Raw genomic sequence first — 20,487 nt, forward strand, 5'->3', positions numbered from 1 at the left:
GACGTTTACCTGCTTCCACCAGGATTGTTCACTGACGTACGGAAGTACACGAAGCCCTCGTCTTTACCTGACTTTGGCCCACATGATCTGTATACCTATGTCGTTAAAAACCCATCGCCATACACATACACGCCAACGTCCGAGGTTCCGGAGCGCGCTCCGGCTTGCTCCAGGAGTGCTCCGGCCGAGGTTCCGGAGCGCGCTCCGGCTTTCTCCCCCTCAAATTAAGCAGCGCGTTCCGGCTTGCCAATTTTATTCGTCTTACCTCCAACAAAGTGGTCACTACACAAGCGTTGGTATGCCGAGGGCTGCCAATCTGTTAATGGCCGCTATCCATCTTCTCCGTCGGGATCCGATAAAATGATAAACCTTGCCTTGTTTGTTGATGGTTACTACATCCAGGTGCACAACAATATAGTGGCATGATGGAAGTCTTGCTGAAAGTAAAAACTTTCTTTGCTGCCGTTCCTCAATGTTGGCTGTGGTAAACTACTGGTAGTACATGTCCAAAATGGCGGCCGCGTTTGTCGTGACGTCACGTGAAAAGGGTCCATAGTTACTGAATAATGAAGTTCCAAAGTGACTAAGCGAAGAGGTTAATTCGGAGACGGTAACCTGCTCAGGGTTCTCCAGAAAATCTGAAGTAGCTGGCTTTAAAAAAAAAAAAAAAAGAGAAAAAGTAGTAGGTGGTTCTGGAATTTGCGGTGGTGAAGCTAAGCCAAAGGCGCACTAATGCTAAGGGGGTCTGGGGGCATGCATGTGTCGCTGCCGCCATTTCCCTGTAAAATACTTGCAAAATATGTCTGAAATTTCCTTCCAGACATGTGAGAGATTTGGCTTTCTCAGTTACCCTCTGTAGTATGCTGTCTGGCTCTGTCACGTAACTACATATGCTATGGCATGGTCACATGGTCCGACTCAGCCAATCAGAGCGCAAGAATCAAGCAACAGCAACAAACAAGGCATCGCTTTCGGTCATGCTAGACCCGAATCAAAGACCATTTCGTGGTGAAATAATTGGATTTGCAGCAAATTATGGGCAGCAGAGACAATATAAATTGCTTGAACATTGAAAGGCAAGGGTTTTTTTTGTTTGTGTGTTTTTTTTTTTTTTTGTTTGTTTGTTTTTTTCTGGGATTGAGTAGCTGGCGCAGACCATCGGTGTAGGGGGAGAAAACCGCTGGTCGCCGGAGCTTGTGGACATCTCTGCCTGCTATTTATATCCTTGATTTTCTACATTGAATAACCACCCCAACCAGTTCTGCAGCCTGTTTGTCATGCTGCTTGTGTTATCATTACTGAGGTCTTCAGAATAATCAGGCATTATGGGTTGATTTCAGAAGCACTTGTATTAGATAAGGAATAAAGCATGATGGTTTATGCGGTGTGATGCTGTTGGTTAAGGAATGGCTTCTTGCGCTTTTTATCCGTTTACAGTTGCATTTAACGTCATGAAATTTTTAGACAATCCAGAAAGTCTCCTGTCCTGAAATCTTACTGATGGTTAATATTCTGCAACACTGGAGACTCCTTTTTTTTTTTTCCCCCCCATGAATGTTAAATATTTACCGTATCAGCAGCTGTGCTGTGCTTTAAGCAGCAATGTTGGTTTATTATTAGTCTTAGATTGCAAGCTGTGGCCACCATTTTAAACAAAACCAATCTTTCTGAATTTGCTGTTACTATTGAAATGTATTCGAACAAGTGCACGAACATAAACCTGTGATTTGAGTTACAGCTGACACTACTGTCAGAGCTGCTATTAAGGAAACTTAACACCTTCTGAATAATCAGAATCGACTTTTAACAGCGCTGTGGTGTAAAACACTTTAAAGTCGTCTGATTATTTTCTTCTCTGTGGCAGGTACCAGTTCCTGGAAGAGGCCTTTGAGAATCAGAAAGGGATTATCGAGACGTTCATGGCCAAACTGCATGAGAAGAGGAATTTTGTACAGTTTTCTGCAGCTCAGGTGCAAAATAGGTAAGGCTCAAGTGCCCTTGACTGGTTATTTGAACCAATTTGTGTGTGTGTGTATACACATGAGTGTTTAGTCTACGTCTAGTTCATATCTAGTGTGTTTATACTGTTGTCTGAGTGTTTAGTCTGTGTGTAGTTCTTATCTAGTGTTTACACTGTTTATATTGTCTGAGTGTTTAGTCTATGTCTTGTTCTTATCTAGTGTTTATACCGTTTATTTATACTGTTTATATTGTTTGAGTGTTTAGTCTATGTCTGGTTCCTATCTAGAGTGTTTATACAGCGGTCTCAAAAGTAGCCGGTCACCGGCGGCAAATCGCCGGCTATGGCTTGTTATGCCGCCGGCTATTGTCAGTCGAGTCACAAAATTTAATATTAAATATTTCTGACGGCAAAAAAAAGTTGTGTAGTAAATTACATCCACTATGTCATGTATGTCCGTTGCCGCGTCAGCTTTGTTTATAACCTCGACATGAGTGCAGCCATTACTGCCCTGTGTTGCCAGATTGGGCAGTTTTAAGTGCATTTTGGCAGGTTTTGAACATATTTTGGGCTGTAAAACGTCAGCAGTATCTGGCAACATTTTTTTTTTTTACTTAATACAAGAAATTAATGGATGCCAACATTTTTGCCAAAATGGTATTTTATTTTCCATTGTTTAGGCAGCTTCAGCATCATACTGTGAGATTCTGTTCAAATTGTTTTTTTTTCTTCTATGAAGCCTGAGCCATTTATTTTATTAGTTTATAATTATTGTTTAATTTAGTCTTCAGGAGAGACTGCCTGCACACTACTAGTATTAATAGTTGTTTTTTTTTTTTCTTACATGAAAGCTGAGGCATTTATATTATATTTTAAGGTAACTTCATGTTGTGCTGTGAGGTTCTCTGCACTTTAACTTTTGAACCAACAGGTGCATTTGGATAAGTAAAGCCTATTTTTCTGCATTTTTGTAGTCCTGGTAATCTTTTATATTGGTAAAGTTGTTTATAGGACCATTTCTCAGTGTCTTTGTTTTTTTTAATCAATAGTTTTTCAGTAATAACTTAGTATTTAACATATCACTCAATTTTAAACAACCCCCGCGCCTCCCCCATGGCTTGCCCCCATAGTCTCCAAAATTTCTGTGGGAAACACTGGCGTGCGTAACAACACTAATCAAGCTTAAGCTAGACGACCCGCCTCAAATACCTGTCCTGGGTAAATGTTATCCCAATTTTAGATGACCTGTTCCAAACCATCCCACCCCATGAAAAATTCATACTTGCATCTCTCTCTCTCTCATTCATATATATATATATATATATATATATATATATATATATATATATATATATATATATATATATCTCCCTGCACGCTTTGTGTGCATTATGTCAGCCGCTGGCAGACATTTTACCATTTTGCACCCTGCTGTAAATTATTTGTACCCTGCTATTCTCCCAAACTTTGAAGCCCCTGTTTATACTGTCTTTTTTTTTTTTTTTTCAATTATTCTATTTTTATTTATTGCATTGCCTGTTTGCACCGTGGGTCAGAGAGGACTGATATTTCATCTGTGCTGTATGTCGAGCATGTATAGCATATTTGACAAAGTTGACTTGACTTAAAAGTACTGTTGCAGTGTTGACTAAATGTGTGTAAATCAGATGTGTGTTACTATAATTAATCCCAATTTAGTCTAATTTTTTATAAAATATGGTTCACAAGATGATGATGATTACTACAATTGGACACTCCCTATTATATAAGATTTATATAATACTTTCTCTTATATAAGACTTGGACACTTGTTCTTTTATTTAAAAATATTTAATGGGCGTTTTCTCGTGTTGCAGGTTAAAAGAGGCAGCCGAGACGCACAAGAAGGTTGAGCATGAGATTAAGATTGCAGTCTTCACGCTTATCAATGAAATCAACAAGAAAGGCAAATCTCTACTTCAGCAGCTGGAGGTATAGTGCAGGAGTACAAAAATATGAAAACGGCAGGTTTTTGTGATCCTTAAATGTTGTTGAATAATATAACAAGTCCTGTTCTTATGAGGCTTATGTAGAGTTTCTGCCTTACAAAGCCTTGAAATGATAATTACAGCCAGACTGTTTTATTAAGGAAAAAAAAACCTTCAGACCCATCAGAATTGAGAATTTAACACTTGCAGTATCGATGTGATATTCTCACACACTTTGAGTAAAGGGTAAATAAATTCTGAGCTCTGTGTTTGTTGCCCTGTTGCAGAGCGTGACGAAGGAGCGCACCGTGAAGTTGCTAAACCAGCAGCGAGACATTAGCTCCCTGGCACAGCAAATCCTGCACGTTCTGCGCTTCACACACTGGGCCATCAGCAACGGCAGCAGCACAGCGTTGCTCTACAGCAAGAGACTGGTGAGTCCCTCTCGCCCTTTTTACACAGATGTTCTGCAATATCGCCGTCAAGAAGATCCCCGAAAATATTCCAGATTTGGTTGTTTACACTGAAACGAATAAAGCAGACGTAAACCCGCACCAGTGGGTGGGGTTTGTTTGTTTTTTTGTTTAAACACAGTGTGCTTGCCTTCTGCAACCAGAAGTGTGATGTGTGATGCAACAGAGGTTGACACACGTAGAGGATATTACACAGTTGTGTGAAGATATGAAGTTTATCTTTAAGTGGTGAACATATTCGCGAGTGAGCGAAGCAAACGGGTGATGTGTATTATTATTATTTTTTTCAACACAAGAAGATAAACTTCATATCTTCACCCAGTCATGTAATGTTCTTTATATTATATGGACACATCCACAAAAACGCAAGTTAATCAAAATTTTAAATTTGAACCAGTTCACCATTTTGACAACGCACGTCAAGTCAGCGGGAAAACACTGGGAGTGATGTCATCGGAGTGACGTATTGGGAATTATCATATCCACATTCACTGGATATGAGCAATTGCGCACTCTGATTAGCTGCTCTACTACTAGGCTATCAGTTCATAGACTGTGAGGAGAGAAAAACAAAAATGGTGGAGCGTGTTTCTGAACCAACAGAGGATGAAATAAACACTACTCGAAAACAAAATGCCAAAAAAAAGCGCAACAAAATATGGAATAAAAGTATTTGATGGTAAGAACATACTTTTTTTTAAAAATAATTTTTCAGTAATTATTAGTATAGCATTTTTCACAAATTGCTCCTGTCATTTCGCCGGTTTGTTTACATTTTAAGCAGAAATTATTATGTCGGACGTTTTGTATGAAGTTTTATTTATCAGATTTACAAAAATTTGAAATTCCGTTTCTCAAAATCCAGTGATTGTGGATATAAAGTTTTTCCATTCAATCTTATCGTACATGGCTTTTCGCCATCAGGTCACGTATGACTCAATGTCGTGTAATAACTGTTAATTATTTTTTTCGCGGTGCGGTTTCCATCAAATCCTGCGCTCTGATTGGCTGGCAAGCGGGTCCGTATCCTACGGTGCAGACCACAGTTACAGCCCCTGGTTACGGACCTCTGGCGACTCGCTTGTTCACAACAACAAACAACGTAGTAGAATTTTTTTTTGTCAACATTTATCTTTTTTTTTTTTTTTAATAAGATTTATTTATAAGATTATCAAAAATGGGGGCGGTACGGTGGTGTAGTGGTTAGCGCTGTCGCCTCACAGCAAGAAGGTCCTGGGTTCGAGCCCCGTGGCCGGCGAGGGCCTTTCTGTGTGGAGTTTGCATGTTCTCTCCGTGTCCGCGTGGGTTTCCTCCGGGTGCTCCGGTTTCCCCCACAGTCCAAAGACATGCAGGTTAGGTTAACTGGTGACTCTAAATTGACCGTAGGTGTGAATGTGAGTGTGAATGGTTGTCTGTGTCTATGTGTCAGCCCTGTGATGACCTGGTGACTTGTCCAGGGTGTACCCCGCCTTTCGCCCGTAGTCAGCTGGGATAGGCTCCAGCTTGCCTGCGACCCTGTAGAACAGGATAAAGCGGCTAGAGATAATGAGATGAGATGAGATTATCAAAAATCGTATAAATTTTTGCCAGCATTTCTCAGGAGAATAGCATTAAGTTTACAGCATGGATAGCGATAATGACAGTCTTCACAGCGAAAGCGAGTTTTACTACCCTGAGGAAGAAGAAATAAAATAAAACATTTCAGGAGAAAGCTAAGAACCTCTAACTTGCTAACGCCGAGCAAAAACATGGCTGAATCCCGGGGGCGTTGTGGCTCAGGTGGATAAGGCGCCATACCATAAATCCGGGGACCCGGGTTCGATTCCGACCCGAGGTCATTTCCCGATCCCTCCCCATCTCTCTCTCCCACTCATTTCCTGTCCTGTCTCTACACTGTCCTATCCAATAAAAGTGAAAAAAGCCCAAAATAAATCTTAAAAAAAAAAAAAAACAATGCTGAATCCTGAATGACTCAATTTTGTATAAATAGGGGACTACATAGGTGGCAAAATGTAGTTTTTTTCCTGCCATGGAAGTGCACTTGTATACCGAGGAGGAAGCCATTTGCATTACAGCCGTGAATGAGGATTCAAAATGGCGGCTTGGCTCGGTTTTCCCTTTCAGGCGCTCTCGTTTTCTGTTAGAATTTGGTAAAGAAAAAAATAAATATATTATTTACCAGCTTAAGGTCGGTCTGTATGGTGAAATACCGTGACCTCGGCCTTGAATACTGACCTCGGTCCAGAGGGCCTCGCTCAGTACTTTCAAGACCTCGGTCACGGTATTTCACCATACTGACCTCCCAGCTGGTAAATAACATATACATACACACACACACACACACACACACACACACACGTCCCTCAGATTCGCGATTATATTTTGTCTGAAAAATGCAGGTTTTTCAACACGAGAAGATGAACTTCTTATCTTCAAGCCAACATGTGATGTTCTTTTTATTATATCGACACATTCACAAAGAAAGTACCCAAATTTATCAAAACAATACATCGATTTCCTCAGGAGTGACAGAGATTTACGTCAAGGTTTTGTTTCTCCATGTCCCGGATGGCGCTCATATATGAAAAATACGAGTGGTATATTTCCCAGTAAAGCGCTCATGTCCATATAATAGAACATACTATATGTCAGAAATACCAATACATTGCTTTCAAACCAATAACGGCAGGTGAACTGGTTATTGAGGTGCTTTTGTACATATTTATACCGCTCTTCACATGCAAAGTTGCTGTGTGATCAGAGATATGTTAGAGGAGGAAGTGATTTGGGGCAGAAAGGCACGGGGACCTTCGAAGCTGCGGACGGAGAAGTTTGAATTTGCGCCGTTACGGAAAGCTATTTTTGTCAGTTTCAGAAATATCACACCCCTGTCCCGCAGTGCTGGCTGACAGTTACCACTTGTCTTGTTGATGAAGGTAGCAAAGTAAATGCATTGACTGTAATGCAAATAGAATCACAGTTGTGGTTTACTTAAATTAACGGTGAATGTTTGGTGGCCCTTTTGTCTGAAATAGTCCCCAAGTGTAAATGTGATGCCAGAAGTGAGATTTTATCTGCAGTGAACCATTTGGTGTTCTCCGGCTTCAAGAGAAAAAAATTGGTGTAAGGCACTGTTCACGCCTGGCATTACCGTACCTCCTGGGGGATTGGATCACAAGTGTCCGGTGAAATGTGTCTCGAAGAATCGGACACATTTGTGAGCTGATGATTTGTACCGTGCCCAAGTACACCTGACCCCCAAAGTTCGTTTGACTAGTGTGATTGCTGCGTGCCGTGCTCAGGCACAGGTCAGTTGGATTTGGGCACGGGAGACATCGGTGTGATTTGCTAACCGTGTGTAAGAATTTAACTCGAAAGCTATGACGTGCACTTTTCAATTCATTCAAAAATATTTGGGTCAATGACTGGTCCGGTTCTCACATTTATTAAGGAGCAGAGAATTGTAGTTGGCGAGGAAATTTGTAAATTCCTCCCTCTGCGTCAGCTGCCGCCATAAAATCTTCTTATGCGTGCAGCATGATTTACTGAAAACTACTTTGCATGGTTGATTAAATCTATACGGCATGTGAAAGGGCTGTGTGTCACCGCGCACCCAAAACGGCTCCAGATAAGCCACAATGTAAAAACAGTCTCTATTGTGCCTTTTCTTCAGCACAAAAAGTTTCATTGTGATGACGTTGGCGTACACGGGACCGAAACAGTGTGAGTGCAGGCCAGCGGGGGAGGGGATCATACTCGGGCAGGGTATAAGGCAACTGTGCTTAGTATGAGTATGCCCTCAACACATTTTGGAGGTGGTCTGGGACACACGTGCCCACATCACATTTGTGTATCCCAGATAGCAACCAAGGTCCACCTGATTGACCGGCTGTGTCCTTGAGCTGGAAAATGTCGTCATGAGAAATTGCGCTGAAAGCGAGACGGCCTTTCGATTTCATAAAATCGGTGAAATTTGGTTCCCTTTGGGAAGTTAATTTGAGAGGATTCCCGAGCAAATAATGTGCATGAAATCACTCGCTTCGCGCAGTCAAGCAGACAGAGGAAGTCCGTGTGTGTGCACGCACGCATGTGCAGGTTTACCTTTGACCATGCACTGACACATCATTGTCGCTGATCGCACCGAGGTGCTCGCTGAGCGCCGATATTTATTAGTTTGGTCCTGCATTTCCTTTTCTTCGTATATAACATAACGTCTTTTCTTCTCGCTTTCCGTTACTGTAGTCAGTCTTTCACGTTTCATTCACGCACTCGCGTCCTCCATTTGTCTCTCCTGTTTCAAATTTGTATCCCACAATGCCTTGCGCGAACGGGGAAAGCCCACCATGTGATACATGACGTAGTATAGATAGTTTTCACTGACGTCACGGCATTCCAGGGAACGCCCCGCAGCTGCCATCTTGGAGGGCAAACAAAACGGACCATCGCCACTACTGGCTACGTTATCTCGGACGAATTTATGAAGTTGTATAGTCAGTTCTCTAAAATAAAGATCAATGTCGGCAAAATCAAGCAAACAGAAGTATATAGATACATTAGACGACATCTCACGACAACGGTATGCAGCCAAACTGGCCTTGATTGGGGGAATTGACCCCTACGAAGTGGACAAAGATGCATTTTCAAGTGACTATCCAGGGCTGCCAAAGCCTGAAACTGCCAAAGCCTGCTCCAAAGCCTGAAACTGACTTCATCAAACTTTAAAGGCTGTCTGATATATACAACTTTATATATTCACAGCGCGCCTTTTGGCGGATGCCGCCTGAATCGCGCAGATCCGGGGTTTTTTTTTAGGGGGGGCGTTGGAGTGTCTGATTATAATTTCAAAGTAAATTCTGTATTAAAATTACTAAATAAGCAAATCCATTACAGTCCATGAAACAGGAAGTATAAGGATGAGAAAAACAGTTTAAATTGGGAAGCTGCGCACATTTGCGCAGTCCTGCACACCGCTCGGGCTGCGCAAATGTGCGCAGCTTCCCGATTTAAACTGTTTTTTTCTTATCCTTATACTTCCTGTTTCATGGACTGTAACGGATTTGCTTATTTAGTCATTTTAATACAGAATTTACTTTGAAATTATAATCAGACACTCCAACGCCCCCCCTAAAAAAAAAACGGATCTGCGCGATTCAGGCGGCATCCGCCAAAAGGCGCGCTGTTTGCATCCCAAACACAAATTAAATCATACAGAATAGACCTAAAATGTTTTTCAAAAATGACCCTTGCGTGAGTGAAGTGACAAGTTTCAAATAGAAATGTGACAAACGAGCGATATTCAGTGTACATTACAATGTAAACGTACACTCGGCGGTTCCAGTTAGGCATTCTCCAGAGATTGTTCACACGATGTTTTGGTTTCCAAAAACAAACTTAAACACAATTGATTGTTTATTTAAACAACTTACCACTTATAAAATGATCGGAGCAGACTTTGCTGTGTTTGGAAGGCTGATAATCCTTGCGGTTGATTCTCGCAAGCCATAGATTTCTCCTTTGTATGCGGGGTTTCTTTGTTTGCTCGCCTTCGTGTTCCCGTACAGTGGGAATTCCATAAAAGCTCCGCTTGACTTCATCATCTGACCTATTACGACAGCCGTGAATACAACAGGTGTGCACCATTGCTAGCTTTAAATAGTAGTAATGTAACTATAAATGTAAATAATATATAAATGAATGTAACTCGCGCGCTACAATGTGTGCTCAGTGACCCGTACGGTAAGCTTGCCCTCCAAGATGGCCGCCACCAGGGAATCCCCGACTCTGTGACGTCATGTGAAAACTATCTATTGGGTCATGGTGAAACAGGAACAAATAGCGGAGAATTTAGGGCCACATGACTCTAAATTCATTAATTGTTCTGTTTAATAAAATTGGGAGTCTGTGATTCGAATTCGGTAGCTTTTGGTCCACTAAACAAAAATAATTGGGCGTCGGGGAAAATTCTTTTCATGACCTACACTTGAAAAATCCGAAAGGCAGTCTAGCTTTAATGGTAGAGCTCTTTGCTGCTAAGCTAATGGTTAAAGACGATTCCATAACAGCAGAGATGAACACCAGCTGCTTTTCATGGTTTCATTCATCATCTCATCTCTCATTAATTTATAAGTTTCATTCGGAAACCATGAGATTTTAAAATTTTGGAACAGTTCACAGGACATTTCTGCCTGAAAATGGATGAAGCAGAAGACAGACTTAATAAATGTGCATGACGGGCTTCGTCCTTAGCAGGAATCATTGTATAGAGAGGATATTACACTGTGGCGTGAAGATATGAAGTTTATCTTCGAGTGGTGAATACATTCCATGAGTGTATATGAAATCTGATCTCACATGGTCACCGAAGACGCATTCATAATGCCAGGTGTGATGCGTGTCTGCTGTCCCCTTGTGATCCGATCAGGCATGACGGACGTTAATGCAGGATGTGAGCAGGGCCACAGAAGCACTATAATTGCTTTCAATTTTCTAATGGTGTGTGGATTTGATGCACTTCCTCAGTAGACTATGAAGGAGCAATTTGATCTGAGCAGCACCGAAAATGTCATCGTTTGTAACGATCGGGTCCGTGCAGTACTCTGTCCTGGTTGGGGGCAGCAGCTGTGCGTCGATAACCCAGCAGCACATAATGTTTTTTATGAATGTGGTGAAAAATCGATGCTCTTCAGTTTATGTAATGGACTGCTGTGTTTAAACCCGACTGGTTCAGTTTATGAAGAGGTTTGTACCAGCTCTCTTCCCTGGAAGTGAAGTACCGTTGCGTAAATGTGGCGTGTCCTTCAGAGAAATATTAATATACTCCTAATGGCTTGTGTTGCACTACATGTGCACATGGTGTCCATGCAAGCAGCATTGTTCACATGCTCATCGGTCATCATCTACATTAACAGCATTGAGCAGGCGCTGTTATCCAGAGCCACTTAGCAACTTGGAGAAGTGCTTTGTAGTCTCTTCAAGGAGACCTGAAGGCAAATTTTTTTTTTTTTTTATCATCAAAATTCTATTTATCTCATTTTATTAAATCTAGGAATGCATTTTGATCGCTATTTTGTCGCTGCTATAGAGATCTTGCAGTCACGTGACTGGAAAGTACACAACCCCCATCTTGTCGGTCAAAAACACCGCTGAATACTGCTGCACTCGTGTACAGAATGGATCAATTTCAACCGACGGACTACACGGCTCATTTTTCTAATGAACAGATAACTAGATATATGTCTAAAATAAACGATCTACAGATTTGTGACCCTTATGGCTTTCCGGACGGAGTTTTCACGACCGGATTTTGAACTGCCAGCGGAATACCCGGACGTGTATGATTACCTCATTAACTTTCCCTCGCTGTTCAGTGGTGAAGCACTGCGTGCCTATAAATCCCTGGACAGTTATCTTTACAGAAATTCAGGATTTGTCAGCGACTCAGATGTGGCATCTTGTAAACAAGAAAATAATCCTCATTGGATGGGTAAGTCACTTAAGTATTGAGTATAGCACTGACCAGCCGATTATAGAATAGAATAAGGTAATTCCAAATTGTCCGTCTTGTTTACATGGATCTGGCGTTGGAGAGGTAGAGGCTTGGCAGTGGAGGTTTGAGTAGCTGTTTTCTGAGCTTAGTCAACAGGCTGGCTCTGCCTGTAGCCTCGCTTTTGCTTCTGCTCCCGGCGCCACCTCCTTCACTTTGCTTCCAATAACAATCCACGGAGACCCCGCTGGTCTCGCTGTCTCGTCCGGAATGTTATTTTTTTTCTCGTCCGGGATGTTGTGCATGCGATGGAAATCGCTACAAACCGTCATTTTCTGCTGGAAACCAATGTCCAGTAAGTCCATACGGTTGTAGTGGATATTGAAGTCCGGTACAGATGAACAACACGCAAAAATACACACAAAAAACATAAAAACCGTGCACAGGTAGGGAGAGCTTGTAGCCGCAGCCGTTGTAGTAGAATTGTATATAGTAGGGTTTTCCAGAAGAAAAGGTAGAAGTAGAACCAGAAGTAGAAGGCGGAATATGGCGTTTGACCGACATGATGGCGTCTGTCACAATCTGGATCGGCTGTGACGTCACATGCAAGTGCTCCATAGTAAGTTACGAGTGTTTGAAATATGCTCTGTAATATGAGTCCATATGTCAAAGCAACGGCCGTAAACGAGATTCGTTGAGACCTGTGCGAGACATCGTAGGGCGGAAGTAAAACATACAGCGGAAATCAAAGTGACCGACATCCGCCAGCGTCGTCAAAAGACGCGCGCGCCCTCTTTCGAACGCTGATGTGATCAAGCCGGAAGTTTTGTTTGTTTTTGATAGCGATCAGGAAAGTTTGAAAAAAGTAGGCAGTAATCGCCATTTAAACTCGTTTTTGTGCAATATTTCGTTTGGAAAACAGTTTTCAAAATGGCGGCACTGACACCTGGCTGACACTTGACATTTCGAAGTCTCGCACAAGTCTCGTGAAGATCGCACGGATAAGCGACGCCTGCCGTGGACCGAACGAACTAAATTCAACACGGCTAAAAACCGAATAGGCCGATAAGTACAATGCTTAATTACAATTAGTTGCCAGTACGAGTCACGATATAAGGTTACTAAAACCGAAAACGTAATTGAATAACACGTTAAGAAATAAAGCAAGTTTGTAAATGACTTCAGTTCACTTTTAAAATTGATGTCCACTAGGTGGCAGGTGAGAGCTGAAACGTTACTGGTCAGTAAGTTACCCTGTCGACCATTTTGTTTTAATTGAGGTTTTTCACCCACGTGACCAAGTCATGTGAGGCTGCCATTTTGGACGTCACGGCTCGAATCAGTTTGAATGCGAGGAAGGTGACAAATGAAAAACATAAAAGAAAAAGGAGCGAGATGCAGAAAACACCTTCACTATCCAGCGACGTAAGGCATTTACAGGGCGAGCAGAGGGAGAGGTATTTGCAAAAATTGAGGTTAGCAGGCTTGGAGAACGACGTTTACCTGCTTCCACCAGGATTGTTCACTGACGTACGGAAGTACACGAAGCCCTCGTCTTTACCTGACTTCGGCCCACATGATCTGTATACCTACAGTGGTGCTTGAAAGCTTGTGAACCCTTTAGAATTTTCTATATTTCTGCATAAATATGACCTAAAACATCATCAGATTTTCACACAAGTCCTAAAAGTAGATAAAGAGAACCCAGTTAAACAAATGAGACAAAAATATTATACTTAGTCATTTCTTTATTGAGGAAAATGATCCAATGTTACATATCTGTGAGTGGCAAAAGTATGTGAACCTCTAGGATTAGCAGTTAATTTGAAGGTGAAATTAGAGTCAGGTGTTTTCAATCAATGGGATGACAATCAGGTGTGAGTGGGCACCCTGTTTTATTTAAAGAACAGGGATCTATCAAAGTCTGATCTTCACAACACATGTTTGTGGAAGTGCATCATGGCACGAACAAAGGAGATTTCTGAGGACCTCAGAAAAAGCGTTGTTGATGCTCATCAGGCTGGAAAAGGTTACAAAACCATCTCTAAAGAGTTTGGACTCCACCAATCCACAGTCAGACAGATTGTGTACAAATTGAGGAGATTCAAGACCATTGTTACCCTCCCTAGGAGTGGTTGACCAACAAAGATCACTCCAAGAGCAAGGCGTGTAATAGTCGGCGAGGTCACAAAGGACCCCAGGGTAACTTCTAAGCAACTGAAGGCCTCTCTCACATTGGCTAATGTTAATGTTCATGAGTCCACCATCAGGAGAACACTGAACAACAATGGTGTGCATGGCAGGGTTGCAAGGAGAAAGCCACTGCTCTCCAAAAAGAACATTGCTGCTCGTCTGCAGTTTGCTAAAGATCATGTGGACAAGCCAGAAGGCTATTGGAAAAATTTTGTGGACGGATGAGACCAAAATAGAACTTTTTGGTTTAAATGAGAAGCATTATGTTTGGAGAAAGGAAAACACTGCATTCCAGCATAAGAACCTTATCCCATCTGTGAAACATGGTGGTGGTAGTATCATGGTTTGGGCCTGTTTTGCTGCATCTGGGCCAGGACGGCTTGCCATCATTGATGGAACAATGAATTCTGAATTATACCAGCAAATTCTAAAGGAAAATGTCAGGACATCTGTCCATGAACTGAACTGAATCTCAAGAGAAGGTGGGTCATGCAGCAAGACAACGACCCTAAGCACACAAGTCGCTCTCCTAAAGAATGGTTAAAGAAGAATAAAGTTAATGTTTTGGAATGGCCAAGTCAAAGTCCTGACCTTAATCCGATGGAAATGTTGTGGAAGGACCTGAAGCGAGCAGTTCATGTGAGGAAACCCACCAACATCCCAGAGTTGAAGCTGTTCTGTACGGAGGAACGGGCTAAACTTCCTCCAAGCCAGTGTGCAGGACTGATCAACAGTTACCGGAAATGTTTAGTTGCAGTTATTGCTGCACAAGGGGGTCAGACCAGCTACTGAAAGCAAAGGTTCACATACTTTTGCCACTCACAGATATGTAATATTGGATCATTTTCCTCAATAAATAAATGACCAAGTATAATATTTTTGTCTCATTTGTTTAACTGGGTTCTCTTTATCTACTTTTAGGACTTGTGTGAAAATCTGATGATGATTTAGGTCATATTTATGCAGAAATATAGAAAATTCTAAAGGGTTCACAAACTTTCAAGCACCACTGTATGTCGTTAAAAACCCATCGCCATACACAGGTATTGATCTGAAAGCGTATGAGTTTGGATGCCTACAAATATATTTTGTGTCAGGCTGGGTAACATGCACATCAGCGGGTCGTCCCTGGAGCCGGTGGTCGCCATCTTATTACAGCTAAGGTTTGTTCACATTTTCATTTACTTTCGGTCCTCAGGATAAACAAAATGTTATTAAATGTCATTGAAATAACTTCTTAGTCTGTTGAGACATGGCCCGTTATAAATTTGCTGTTACCAGGCAATGACCAAGAACTGTATTATTAGGGTCGGTGTCTGTGTTGTAGCAGTGTACTAGCAGCTAGCTGTTAGCACTAGCTAATGTCAACAACATAGCTAGTATGTTACTGTAGCAATGTTTACGTTCAGTCATTTGGATGACTGTTAAAACCTTTCAGTCTCAAGTTTTTCCTTTACTGTATTTACTAGTTTACTGTAATTATGATCCGGCAGCTATTTACACCGGATCCAGTGTAAATAGCTGCCGGAGCGCGCTCCGGAACCTCGGCCGGAGCACTCCGGGAGCAAGCCGGAGCGCGCTGCTTAATTTGAGGGGGAGCAAGCCGGAGCGAGCTCGGGAACCTCAGCCGGAGCACTCCGGGAGCAAGCCGGAGCGTGCTGCTTAATTTGAGGGGGAGCAAGCCGGAGCGCGCTCCGGCAGCTATTTACACTGGATCCAGTGTCTGTAACACGTTTTTTTTTTTTCAAGCTGGTTCTCCCTCTCTGTCTGCAGCGTTAGTATGTAGCTTGACCTTCAAAATGGCGGACACCGGGGCGTCACGTGACCCTGTGACGTCAGGTGAAAAACCTCAATAGGACGACTTTGTCTATAAAAAATGTCTAAATGTCGGCCTGTGTCTAAAAAACTTAGCAAGTTGTTAATATGACTCGAGTCACTTTTAAAAGACTTTACGCACAAGTTACACTGCTGAATTGTTTATTTCTGTGTATTACAGTTTGGGTTACATTCTATGCTGTTGTAACCATGTATTTTATTTTCTGCACTTTCTGTAGAATTGTTGAAAGCATTTTCTGATCATTTTCTCTTTGCGGTTTTTTTTTTTTTTAAAGATCACATACCAGTTGCGCTTCATGCTGAAAGCTCGCGTTGACCCGGTACCTCATGCCAATGGAGCAGTCCGTTTCTTCTGTGACCCCACCTTCTGGGCCAAGAACGTTGTAAACCTCGGTAAACAAAAACGATCACCAAAACAGTACATTGCAACATACTGAGGCACTCTGTAAACATTCAAGCTAAATCTCATTTTCTTTTTTTTTTTTCCCTCTCCTTTTGCTCAGGAAACCTGGTGATTGAGAAGGTGCCCCCACCTGCTCCCCACCCTGCCAACATGATGGTGGGGCAGCAGATTTCACCAGGCCACAACACGGCAGGAAAACACCCTGGGCAGATCAACCTGGCGCAGCTGCAACTACAGCACATGCAGCAGGTTGCTTTTGCACAGAAACAGCAGCAACAGCAACATCAGCAGCAACATCAGCATCAGATGCAGCAGCAAATGCGCATTGCCTCGCAAATGTCCCAGCATCCACGGCAGGGAGGACCGCCTCAGATGATACGGCAGCAGGTGAGCTGTGTGTGTGTGTGTGTGTGTGTGTGTGTGTGTGTGTGTGTGTGTGTTGGAGAGGGCTAGAGTGTATGACTGGAGACTCATTATAAAATAGTCTCAATACGTTTGCTTTATTACGTTTTTAGTCTTTACTTTCATTTCAACTTCCACCTTTGTTAAAGGATATGGTATCACTGAGGCAATGCACCACTACTGCTTTGTGTGTCACTGTAGTGCATATATTTGCATTGAATTATGGGAAATTTCAGTTAAATATCAGTAAACCCTAAATTTTTAGGAATGTGGGTTGATTCGAGTCCCTTTTTTTTTTTTTTTTTTCTTTCTTGTATGCACAAACTAATAGCTCAAGGGTTAATGTTTCTAAAGAATAGTAAGCTGGTAATAAAAACTGGTTTTCATACACCCCCCCCCCCCCCCCACACACACACACACTTTTGTTCAGAATTTTTATACCCTTAACAAAATCGCACCTTTCATATTTGTATAAATTCAATTTAAAACGTCAGAGTAAAGTATCAAAGCAATAAATTGGACTGCTTATTGTACGACATGCTCGACATTAGAGAGAGACCAACTCTCAGCGTGCAATAAGACTCCTTACAGCCCAAATTTTTTTTTTTGTTTAGCATTATGCTAATCAGGCCTTCGTCTAAACCGGGGAACAGGGGTGCTGCGCCCTCTTACTCTCGGCGTGCGCCCCCTTACCGAAATGCTGATTGAACCCCAAGTCACACTTAGGCTATGCACTTGTATGCTACTGCACAACATGCAATCTTTCTCAAAACGATCTTTTCTCCGTGAAAACATCCCAGCAGCACTACGTGACAATGTGTCTGATCATCAAATACGTTATAATTACTCCAAAAATATTCCAATCATAGTAGATACACCACCAGACGGTGCAAAAGCAATCCGAATTGGCGTTTTCCAGACTGAGGCGCCATGTTTAGTTGTTTACTTGTCGCAGCTGCTCTTGCGAGATTTGACATGGGTTACATACAAGGTCAGCTGACTTGTAGAGCGAGATTTCTCGAGACCGAATGACCTTTCACCCACCGGCGCGGGAGCTTTTGACAGAAGTAGTTCGCGAGTTGTTTTTGTTGACACTTGGGCATTTAAAGATGTCATCCCGCGGCACGAAACGGAAGAAAGCCAAAGACTGTCCGGGGCAGAAGATGATTACTTCTTTCTTTTTCAATGTTGACAGACAATTTGTTACAATTTCCCTCTCAGATAGCCTCAGAATGTTCCATTGGAGCCTCAATTTTTCAAAGGCTTCGCACGGCGGAGGGGGGGACGGACAACCGGCACCATCCCCCCCCCCCCCCCATGGTGAGCGCCCTCATACTACATTTTTCTAGAAAAAAATCCTGCTAATCATTTTTATCCCTTGCTGGCCGAAAGGCCCGAGGAGGGATTATGTCGTGGCGATGTCCATCCGTTCATCCCGGGAAGAGTACTCGCCTTCTGAAATCAACTCCTCTCACAAACTTGACAGGATTCTTTGTTATATGTCACTGATACGCATATTGCAATTGCGTTCAATTCAGTCACCAGCGGAGGATATTGTGCTCTCGGAGCACTCTTTTGTCTCACGAGCACTCGCTTGATAATTGTGTCCGAGCGATACCGAAACGTTGCTCTTTTTTTTTTTTTTTTCTCCCCCTTAATTTTTAGTACACTTTAAAAAAAAAAAAAAAATCTTCACTTATAAAACCAACTTAAAGCGCTTGCCAAATGGTTCATATGCTTTCCTTCTCTTTACATGCTTTGTAAAATGTATTAAATGTATAAACTTAGTATTATCTGTAGTCGTATTAGAGTAAAAAATATATATACATCTCAGTGAAAAGCAGGGTTGACAAATATGTCATTTTAATTAGTACTATAATTAGTGTCTTTTTTTTGTGTGTGTGTGTTTTTTCAACCCATGTCCTGTATTACCTGCTAATGAGCATCGTCTCTCTGTTGTAGCCTCCAAGACTCATCAGTGTTCAGTCGCTGCAGAGAGAGGGTGTTAACGGCGGGCCCCACATGTATCCCCCTCCCCCTCACCTGCGCATGTCCAACTCACAGAACCGCATGCCTGTGGCTCAGCCCCGCATCAACGGGCAGCCGTATCCCATGATGCAGCCGCAGCTCCAGAGACAGGTCAGTGTGACACGCTTTATATTGTGGAATCAGGAGCTGTGTTTCACGTCATTCCGAAGCCTCCTTTTAAAAACCGACCCGTTTTCTCATCCCCTGCAGCATTCCAACCCCGGCCACGCCGGCCCCTTCCCTGTGGCATCCCTGCATAATATCAGTGCTGCCAACCCCACCAGCCCCACCAGCGCCAGTATGGCTAGTGCCCATGGCCACCGCGGGCCCACCAGCCCTGTGGTGGGCCCCATCGAGCTCATTCCTACAGTGACTAACCCTGAGAATCTGCCCTGCCTCCCTGACATCCCCCCCATTCAGGTACACACACACACACACACCGCTCTTGAACCGATCCCATTTTTACTGATTTGTGCAACACGCTCGACTCGGAGCCAAACACTGAAATGTTTTTCTTTATTTTCTTCTGTTTGTTTGTCAGCTGGAAGATGCAGGTTCCACCATGTTGGATAATCTCTTAAGTCGCTACATCTCTGCTAGCACACAACCCCCAACTCTAGCATCCAACAACAACCTCAACTCCTCACCGGGCCCCTCCACACACTCTCCAGGGTCATCAGGTACATCAGTCTAATGTACATCAGTCATGTATTTAAAAATAAAATGATGATTAAAGAAATGATAGCAGGTGCCCTAAAGATGATGCTAGAAAACTATTACTGGTACTGAATTTGTGTGTGTATAAAATCAATATTTTAATGCTAACTTGTCCAGTAAGATAGGATTAGTTGTGCTGACTAGAAAAATAAATACAATGACGCATGGATGGACGTTTTTCAGGGTTATCAAGCTCACTCACTCCGGCACGGCCGTCCAGCTCTTCCAGCACAGGAAGCCGTGGCAGGTAAGTGGTGCAATGCAGCAATCTAAACAAGCTGGTGCACTTTCCCCTTCATGGTGTTTGTTAGGTCATTTCCCAAAAGAGGACCGTGATGTTTAACAGCAGCATGTGTGAGTGAACTCGTGCACATTGTACACAATGGTCTTTCACAGTGATGTGACTGGGGGGGGGGGGGGGGGGGGAATAATATAATATTAGCACATTACAGTTTTTAACATCGTAGAAATGGGTTCTTTAATTGTTAGTGGTTTTATTGTTGTAGAAACGTGTGTGTGTGTGTGTGTGTGTGTGTGTGTGTGTTTTGTAGCCGAGGGTCAGCAGGCAGTTCAGGGACCGGGAACACGGCTACAGAACAGGTGAAGGTCAAACAGGAGCCTGGAGCAGAGGAGGAGTGTGGATTCTCCGGGGCCAACGTCAAGTCCGAACGGAGCAAAGATGGCCGACGGAGCGCTTGCATGGTATTCTGACTACTACTTCTCTCCGTTTCAGCTCTGCCTTTTGACGCATGTATGAAAACGTGACATGACCCTGATAAGAACTAGAGCAGCACGTTTTGGAAATCGTTCAAATGGATGTTATTGTCTTTTCTACAATAGCGCTTGTCAATAGTGCAGCTATGAATCACAAATAAGTCCCAGAAACTGCTGTTCTTGTTCACGTTCGTGTCAGGCACTGTACTAGTCTTCAGGCCTTTTCAACACCAAACAAAGATGTGTTCATTCGTTTTAAGGCAAATTTTGTCTCTCATGGTATCCTAATCCAAATTCCAGGACTGAAGAAC

At 42.7% G+C, this 20,487-nt stretch overlaps 1 protein-coding gene across 2 annotated transcripts in view; it reads left to right on the top strand.

Annotated features, from left to right (window-relative positions):
• trim33 (tripartite motif containing 33) overlaps positions 1-20,487 on the top strand; it is a 90,882-nt gene that overhangs the window by 49,318 nt on the left and 21,077 nt on the right. For both annotated transcript variants that reach the window (XM_060932369.1, XM_060932366.1), the window contains exons 5-14: positions 1,865-1,981; positions 3,817-3,931; positions 4,215-4,361; positions 16,188-16,305; positions 16,416-16,702; positions 18,680-18,856; positions 18,956-19,165; positions 19,287-19,425; positions 19,646-19,709; positions 20,014-20,164. In XM_060932369.1, coding sequence (XP_060788352.1) covers positions 1,865-1,981; positions 3,817-3,931; positions 4,215-4,361; positions 16,188-16,305; positions 16,416-16,702; positions 18,680-18,856; positions 18,956-19,165; positions 19,287-19,425; positions 19,646-19,709; positions 20,014-20,164 — 1,525 coding nt within the window. The remainder of the gene's footprint in view (positions 1-1,864; positions 1,982-3,816; positions 3,932-4,214; positions 4,362-16,187; positions 16,306-16,415; positions 16,703-18,679; positions 18,857-18,955; positions 19,166-19,286; positions 19,426-19,645; positions 19,710-20,013; positions 20,165-20,487) is intronic.

Source organism: Neoarius graeffei, chromosome 10 (assembly GCF_027579695.1).
Source record: "Neoarius graeffei isolate fNeoGra1 chromosome 10, fNeoGra1.pri, whole genome shotgun sequence".
In the NCBI taxonomy this organism is placed as follows: domain Eukaryota; kingdom Metazoa; phylum Chordata; class Actinopteri; order Siluriformes; family Ariidae; genus Neoarius; species Neoarius graeffei.